Source organism: Alexandromys fortis, unplaced genomic scaffold (genome assembly GCF_014885135.2).
Source record: "Alexandromys fortis isolate MF-2015 unplaced genomic scaffold, M_Fortis_MF-2015_v1.1 scaffold_42, whole genome shotgun sequence".
Taxonomy (NCBI): domain Eukaryota; kingdom Metazoa; phylum Chordata; class Mammalia; order Rodentia; family Cricetidae; genus Alexandromys; species Alexandromys fortis.
The window spans coordinates 6,162,258-6,171,282 of record NW_026067934.1 but is presented as its reverse complement, the minus strand read 5'-3'; the positions used below and the strand labels follow the sequence as shown (position 1 = coordinate 6,171,282).

Genomic DNA, 9,025 nt, shown 5'->3' with positions numbered 1-9,025 from the left:
AACACACAATGACCAACTCTAAAATTGTAGCAAAGCATTTCTTTTTTTTTCTATTTTCTTTTAAACCAAAGTTTAAAGAAACATTTTTTTTTAAGTAAAAAAATAGAAAATCTTTAGGGTGTTTGTGTAGCACATATATCCATGGGTAGTAAGCACATGTCTGTGTACAAATGTGTAGGGTAGGGTCACTATAGGTGTTTTCCTCAATTTATGTCACCATTTTTATTAAAACATGTATTTTAGTTATGTGTAGGGTATGTACACTTGAGTGCAGGTGCTCTTGGAAGCCAGAGGCATTGGATCTCTCTTGAGCTGGAGTTACAGGTTATGAGCTGTAGACAGGTGCTGGGAACCCAGCTATGAGAGCAGTATATACTAATAACCTCAGAGTCTTCTCTCCAGTTCTCTCACTGAACTCAGAGCTCAAGGATTTGGCTATATTAGCTGCCCAGTGAGCCTCCGTTATCACTCTGTCTCTGCCTTCCTAGGGCTGGGATTACAGGCAAGTGATGTCTATTTTCTTATATGCAAACTCCAGCCACAGCCTGAATTTTAAGTGGGACAATTTTCTCAGATTATAGTGTAAAGAGGATAAACTAATCCAGCATTTGAAAAGTGTCACTCATCGTGGTCTAATTCACCTGGGATCTGTGTTTGGGTCTCAGGTATAAACAATTTGACAAACTTTCCTTGCCATGGACAATATGCATATACGAACCCAATATTCTCAGGTAGTTAATTAATACATCACAGCAATCAAATCTCAACATAATCCTATTTGTCACCACTTTTCTCCCATTTCTGATGCCTACAATATAAAAAAAATGTTGGCAATGCAGTATGAGAACCTGAAAATTAACTCAAGAAAAACCAGACACTAAACCAAAAGAACATCTAAATGAATATCTATTAATACTACTTTTGTTTTTTCGAGACAGGGTTTCTCTGCATAACAAATTCTAGTTGTCCTGGAACTCACTTTGTAGACCAGGCTGCCCTCAAACTCACAGAGATCTGTCTGCTTCTGCCTCCTGAATACTACTTTTGCTGCTGCTGTTGTTGATGTCTATTGAAACAGAGTCTTACTCTGTAGCCTTGATCTGCTTCGAGCCTGCTATCCAGCCCAGGCTTGTTTTAAACTTGTGACAATTTTCCTGCTTCTAGAGTTTTCAGACTACAGACATTAGCCCTACACCAGTATGCTACTAACACTATTTTGGAATAATGACTTCAGAGAACTTAAAAGTCAAGTCTAGAAAATTGTGTAAAATAAAGAGCCAAATTTAGATGCTCAATAATTTCTGCCTGTTTTAGAACTAGTATATTATTTATATTGGCTTTGAATTTATGAAAGTTAAAAATTAACAATGGGAGGCTGGGTAGAAACATTTGCCTACTATTCCCCTTGTCCCAGGTTTGACCCTCAATACTGTTCCCTACCAAATAAACAAACAAATAATAATAAAAAAAAAAAACCCTAAACCAATTGAGACTATTGTTTCCAAAGCAAACACATTACAGATAAACTGTCTTAGACTCATTATGGTACTGGTTAAAACACTTTTCTTTGGTCTCATTTTTGGAAATCCTTACTGTACATCATGTGGGCATAGCAGTTCACACACACTCCCTTCAACAACAACCAAAAACTCCATAGGTTTCCATGTGATTTTATATATATTCAGACTTGAGAACTAACTGCTGGATTAAACTTCAAAGATCACATCAACTCTTGATGAGTTCTACCATAAACGTATTTTTCTGAGCATGATGATTTAGGCACATGAATTTATAGAATGAATATTGTATGACTTTAAAAATACAATGGTATTCTTCAACTCAGATGATAAAAAATAATGCTGAAGTATGAAATATTAATTGGCAGCCAGCTTTTATCTTAATAAAAAAATCTTACCATGCCATGATCAAATGTGAACACACCAACATCACGTCCGTGATGAATGTGATTCCGTCTAATAATTGGATTTCCATGATTTTTAACCCATATCCCAGCTAATGCATTATTAGAAATTTCATTATCTTCGTATATTCCCTACAAGGAGAAACAAACATTAGTGCAATTTCAAAAATAAATTAATTAAAAAAAAAAAAGCTCGAACTACAGAAATACCTGTGCATGATCTGTTATATAAAGCCCGACATTCTCACAGTCACTGATGTTACAATGCTTGATGGTGGGACATGCTCCTTGACCACTAACACACACTGCAGAACCAACTATAAAAAAAAATGATTTATTCATTAAAAAAAAACCCATTGAGGAACAATATAGTGGCTCTATTTTATAGAAAACATAAAGGAAACACGAACCTGTACATGTACTTCGGATGATACAGTGATCAATAATAGGGCTACAGTTCACTGTAATCTCTAAGCAGTGGTGGGCATTATGATGCTGGGCAGATTTGTCATCAGGGTTGAACTGAAAAGTAGAAATTGTATTTAAAATAACAGTCATCGCATTACCTATTTCAAAAAATATTTCGAAATGAAAAATTTCTTACTCGTATGGTCATATAGCCAACATAAGCATCTTCAGAACCTTCCATAAAAACAAAAGTTGAATCTCTAGTGTTTTCAATGATAACTTTGTCTGCCACTTTCCCAGGTGCTGTAGGGAAGACATTTGAAGCATCGGCTTTATTCTATTCAACCAGTGCAGTATTTGTGCAGAGACCACCCTCCACCCCCAAGAGTAGGACTGACTCAGGATAGCCTGGGGACAAGCCTACATCACCACAGAGGGGAGTGTAAAAAACACTAGTTAGTATTGGACTGGAGAAATAGCTCAGTGGTTAGGAGTACTTTCTGCTCTTCTAGAGGACCTAAGTTCAATTCCCAGCTCCCACACCAGGTGGCTCACAACTGCCTGTGTCTCCAGCTCCAGGGATCTGGCCCTCTCTTCTGGATTCCATACACACATGCCCATACTCAAACACACACATATGAATACATAAATTAAAAAGATATCAATATTAAACAGCAGGACTAATATTGATCTTTTAGTTAACTATCTTCATTAGTGTTTATGACAAATGATCATATCTATTGGAGATATTGTTTGATTAACCCTACACCCAAACTCACATATAGTAATACTTCTAGTAAAATTCAACTATAAACTGGGCAGTGGCGGCTCACACCTTTTAATCCCAACACTGGGGGGGGGGGGCGCAGAGGCATCTCTGAGTTCAAGATCAGCCTGGTCTACAAGATTTAGTTCCAGGACAGGCTCCAAAGCTACAGAGAAGCCCTATCTCCAAAAACCAAAACCAACCAAACAAACAAAAAACAAAAACTATAAAGAATATCAAATGCAGCAAATATTAAGAAATAACCAGTCACCACCACCAGCAGCAGCAACAGCAGCCCGGGGAGAGAAAAGATCTCTTTATTTCAATTAATTTTCAGTGGGAACCTCAATTGTTAAAAATACAGTTTTCTCTCTTTTTTAGGGCAGTGGTACTGTTAGGACTTAAACAGGTCCTCCACACATGCTAGACAAACATTAAACTCTCAACCCTCCCCCTTTATGGTAGAGCTAGGGAGGGAAGCAGAGAGGCAGTAAATGTAAATTTCATTAGTAATAGTATTAGCTAACCTAAAGTTAGGTTTTAGCAGCTGTATTCTCAAAAAAGAAAGTCAAATCTTGAAATAACTCATTAGTATTTTAAATAAATACTTTATTACATTTAGTGTTAGAAACTTGACTAGTGCAAAAAGCATTTAAAAGCTATAATTTGTTTCTTTAAAAACACAGCAGTAGGGGCTAGAGACAGAGGCTCAGAGGTTAAAAGCCCTTGCAGAGGACTTGGGTCCAGGTCCCAGCACCCATGTGAAGGCTCAGAACCATTTCTATCTCTAGCTCCAGAGGATCTGACGGCCTCTTCTGACCTCTGCAGGCACCAGGCATGCATGTGGTGCACATATATACATACATACAAGAACACACACACACAAAAAAGACAAAATAGCACAGCAATAAAAACATAAGCATTAGCGTTAGGGAGGTGGGTCAGTGGTAGGCACTTGTAGAGTGAGTTTGAGCCCAGTAGCAAAAAAAACCAAAAAAACAAACAAACAAACAAAAAACCACATGACCATGTTTTCTCTTTCAATGAGTAACTGAGGGCAACTGCACGAGTGACATCAAAACACACAAACATCTGTAACTCTAACATTCCCTGCTTTCGTTTTCCTCATATATAAAGGATTAAAGGATCTCCACTGCTGGGCTTTCCTACTACTAAGGTATTAAGAAAGTTCAACTAGATTTTAAGTCACTAACACTAGAAAAGCACCAATATGTAAAATAAATAATATTACAAAATGCTAAAATTCTAAAAATAATGAGTTTCAAAATACCTGCACCAATCATAGTGATTGGAGATTCAATATATATCCATTCATCAGTATATATCCCAGAATGAACAAAGATAAGCCCATCAAAATGTGCTTCCTGTACTCCACCAAGGGCATCTTCAATAGTATCATAATACTAGAAAAAAAATAAAAGTATCAGTACAGAACAGTTACTATCGTTCAGAACAGAAAGTTATTATGTAAAGTCATAAAAATACAAATGAGACAGGACTAGGCATGCTCACGGTAGTATAGAACATATGTCATATGATAATGGAAAGAGAGACAAGGGGGAGGTCAACAGAAATACATTCTATTTAAAAATGCTGTAACAAAATCCCATATGCCAATTAAAAAATAAAAACAAACATACCAACATATTTTCTCTTCCTTTGTATCTCGCAGGGTTACTATAGAAATGCTCAGCAAATCCCGGCTTTACATGTGCACCTTTATACTAAGATGTCAAAAACAAGACAGACATTGTCTACTATCATAGAAACACAGTGTTTGAAGTTAATGTACCAGTGTAATGTTTATTAAATATGAAACAATTCCCAACTATCCCAACTAATTTTTAATCATACAGTACAATGAAGAATCTATTTACTACTATCTAGTAAGATAGGCAGACTTTCAATTTCACCACTACTATTACTTTGGGCTAGACAGTTCTTTGAGATGGAAGCTGTCCTATGAAGCAGAGGCTATTCAGTAACATCCGTGGCCTCTACCAAACTTGATACTAAAGATACTAAAGATAAGTGCCCTCTTCTGCTTTGACAAAGTGTCTCAAGTCCACCAAATGTTCCCTGACATTGAGAAAGCAATCGTGCCTAGCTGAGAATCAATAAAAATGGACAAGAAAATTAAAATATGAAGGATGTAGTGTATGCCTTTAACCCATCACAAGTGGAGGTAGAGACAGGTGTGAGAGTTCTAGGCCAGCCAGAACTACACAGTGAGACCTCATTTAAAATACAAGAAAAGTAAGGCATATGTAAAATTTTAAAATGACTAAAACCTACTAATCTATGTACAAATTTAAACATATCCATTGGAATCATAACCATCCATGCTACTGATGGTTCCTGCTATTTACATTTTCTTCCTTCTAGCAGTCTTACTATCAGACAGAGGCTGGCCTTCAACTTAGGATCTTCCTGTCTTAGCACCCTGAGCACTGGGATTACAATCTATTCTTGGATACATTTATGTATTTAATTAAAAGCTTTAAATTATGTATAGTTGTGTGTGGGTATGTGTGAGTGCAACTGGCCAAGTAGTCCAGAAGAGGGCATTGGATCCGCTGGAGCTGGAGTTACCGGAAGCTATGAGTTGCCTATGTGGGTGTTGGGATCCAAACTCAGGTCCTTTAGAAGAGTAATACACGCTCTAACCCCTGAGCCATCTCTCTAGCTCCAGATCTATTTATTTATTTTTTTATAAAGAAATGTATTTACAGATACGTAATATAAATTTGTATTTTCTGTATTTCATACCAACTGCTGAAAACTCTCTTTCCATGGATTTGGATGTTCATATTCTTCTGGATTAATCTGATAGAATTTACCAGGTTCAGGATGCATCATAGGGCGAGTATATTCAAATACTTCCATATATAATCGTTTCCTGAAGGAAAAAAGGAATTAAAGATTTCCTTATAAAATACTCTAGATTATTAAAATATTTAACATGTTATCTGAATGATCAAAATTTCAGTAAGGAAAGATAAATATCAAAATATAAAAATTAATTAAGTGATTAGTTCCTGAGATGGTATTGGTGGTGTTGTCCAGGTTGGCTTCAAACTCCTGGGCTCAAGGGAGCCTCCTGCCTTACCCTTCTGAATAGCTGGGACCACAGACATGTACCACTGTGCAAACAAAATACCTTCTTTTCCTTGTAGACCAGGTTGGCCTTAAACTAACAATCTACCTGTGTCTGTCTCCCAAGTGCTGAGATTTAAGGCATGTGCTACTACACCTGGCTGACAAAATGTATTTTAAAAAATTATTAATTTTCAAAACCTGGCAGTGGTGGCGCACGCCTTTAATCCCAGCACTAAGGAGGCAGAGGCAGGCGGATCTCTGTGAGTTTGGTAGTCTATAAAGCTAGTTCCAGGACAGCCAGGGCTACAAAACACCAAGAAGTTCCTGCCTACACACTCTCTCCTTCTCTTACTCCATAAAACACAAGCTTCAATGCATTTGTTATAGTTTGATGTATTTTCCTTCCAGTCTTTTTTTTTGATTTATAGATCATTCATTTACTTTGATTATTCAAAATCTTTTAAAAATATCTTATAAATTTTATTTAATTCTGTGTGGGTTGGAGGGAGTATGTACATGTCATGTAAATACATGTGAAGGTCAGAGCCAACTTTTGAGAGCCATTTCCCTCCATCTACCATGTAGGTTCCAGAGATCAAATGCAGGCTGTGAGGCTTGGTGGTGGTGTCTTTTCACTTCTGAGCCGTCTCAACAGTTCAGGGTAGCCATCCTCACTCTGCTCCATTCACCTTTTGTTTCATGTTCTTCTTTCCTTCCTTCCCTCCCTTCTCTTTTGGACAAGGTCTCATTTAACCTCAAATTTCCTACGTAGCTGGGAAACTGAGTCTCTTGCCTCTACCACCCAAGTGCGAAGATTACAGGGGTGCACCACACCTGGCTCAAAAACCAACCGTTTTTAAAGTAAAAGTCACCGTTAGCTGATTTATCTCAATCTAAGTGACATTATACAGTCCACTCATTTCTTTCTTTTTGTAAAAGAGGTGTTTGTGTGACTTCCTTGCACGAGCTCTGTATGTGCACTGTATCCTCTAAGGAGAGTGAGCAGTCCTAGTGCCAGTCCTCACCTTATTCCTTACTGCTGGAAGGAAAGGGTCTCTAGTTTCCTCCTCATTAACTACACGTTGTTATGAAAAACTGTGCAAATAGTGAAAACATTTTCATAAATACAATGACTGGGCCAAGGGAATGTGTATTTCAAGTTTATGAATGTAGCTATTTTTCTTTTTCAGGTGTGTATAACACATACTCACTGAGCTACTAGATTTAAGGAACTATTTTCAAATTATACTTGGATGATTCTCTCTCTCTCTCTCTCTCTCTCTCTCTCTCTCTCTCTCTCTCTCTCTCTCTCTCTCTCTTTTGAGGGGGATGGGACAGTTTCCCTGTGTAGACCTGGCTGTCCTGGAACTCACTCTATAGACCAGGCTGGCCTCGAACTCAGAGATCTGCCTGTCTCTGCCTCTTGAGTGCTGGGATTGAAAGCGTGTACCACCATTGCCCAGCTTATTTTTTTGTTTGTTTTTGAGACAAGGTCTCAAATATAGCCCAGGCTGGCCTGGAATTCTATTTGTAGACCAAACTGGTCTTGAACTCTGCTGCTTCTGCTCTGCTGGGACTGGGATTAAAGGTATGTGTCACCAGTCCAACTAGCCCTGCTCTCAAATCTTGTGGAGCCTGTACCAACCTGGGCATATCTTTGTGATTCTTTAAGAAACCCACGCCCCTGCTCCTGGTTGACCTACTTTATTCTGAGTATCTCTCTCTTTTCTTTTCTTATTTTTTTTTTTTTTGACAGGTCCTGGACCTTGCTCTGTACACCAGGCTGGCCAGATGGTTGTAGCGCACGCCTTTAAAATTCCAGCACTCAGAAGGCAGAGGCAGGTGGATCTCTGAGCATCTTTTTCTTGACCCTGGTACTGAAGTCTATATCGAAATATTTTTATTACACCCCAACTCTGCTTAATTTAAAAACGTAGAACTGAAAGGATTTGGGCGTGGGGGCATATATTCGCACCCCAGGCTGAGACAGCGGGATCTGGAGTTCAAGGGCAGTCTCAGCTACACAAGACTCTGTCTTTAACACCCAACCAGAGTCCAAAAATAAAACATCTCCTCCCAAATCACTCAACTGCTATCAACCTGCAAATATCAGAAACAATTTCATTCATTGCTTTATAAATACTCTTTGGACTGACTAGTCCTCCACATTTATGATAATCAGGTAAGGTTTTCTGTTTGTTTGTCTCCCCCACCCCTGCCCTGAGACAAGAGTTTCTCTGTCTAACAGTCTTGTCCTGGCTGTCCTGTAACTTGCTTTGTAGATCAGACTAACCTCAAACTCACTAAGATCCACCTGCCTCTGCCTCCCAAGTGCTGGGATTACAAGCGTGCACCACCACCACCTGGTTAGAATTTATAAACATTTTAATTTCCTCTTAACTACTTAGCTGTTAACACTTACTTCCCTACATTTGGCATTTATATATCCCATACTATATTTCAAGATAACAAGGAAGTTTTTACTTACCACAAAATTGGATCATTAGCAAGTTCACTGAAGCGTTTACACACACAAGCAGCTCTACAAAGATCCTGTTCCAGTAAATAAGAGAAGATTTTTAAAACTACTTCATCTGGCAGTTTCTCCTGAAGATACTGTTCGGCAGGTGCTGCTAAAGAGAGATTACAAACAAAATGTAAACAATTCATTTATCAAACAATGACTTCCTCATTAAATAATGTTATTTTATCTAGCAAACAGCTAGTATTTTTTGATGACTTATATTTTCCTTTTAGCTTACATATATGTGCATACACCAACATACACACACAATGGCTTTGTTTGCTTT

The 9,025-nt window shown here is 38.0% G+C and overlaps 1 protein-coding gene across 3 annotated transcripts in view; it reads right to left on the bottom strand.

The window, feature by feature from the left end:
* Fbxo11 (F-box protein 11) overlaps positions 1 to 9,025 on the bottom strand; it is a 77,047-nt gene that overhangs the window by 16,237 nt on the left and 51,785 nt on the right. For 2 of the 3 annotated variants that reach the window (XM_050145972.1, XM_050145974.1), the window contains exons 4-11: positions 8,704 to 8,848; positions 5,886 to 6,015; positions 4,757 to 4,840; positions 4,387 to 4,519; positions 2,526 to 2,632; positions 2,332 to 2,443; positions 2,132 to 2,238; positions 1,916 to 2,053 (exon numbers count right to left, since the gene is read on the bottom strand). In XM_050145972.1, coding sequence (XP_050001929.1) covers positions 1,916 to 2,053; positions 2,132 to 2,238; positions 2,332 to 2,443; positions 2,526 to 2,632; positions 4,387 to 4,519; positions 4,757 to 4,840; positions 5,886 to 6,015; positions 8,704 to 8,848 — 956 coding nt within the window. The remainder of the gene's footprint in view (positions 1 to 1,915; positions 2,054 to 2,131; positions 2,239 to 2,331; positions 2,444 to 2,525; positions 2,633 to 4,386; positions 4,520 to 4,756; positions 4,841 to 5,885; positions 6,016 to 8,703; positions 8,849 to 9,025) is intronic. The other variant, XM_050145973.1, reaches the window with a different exon arrangement.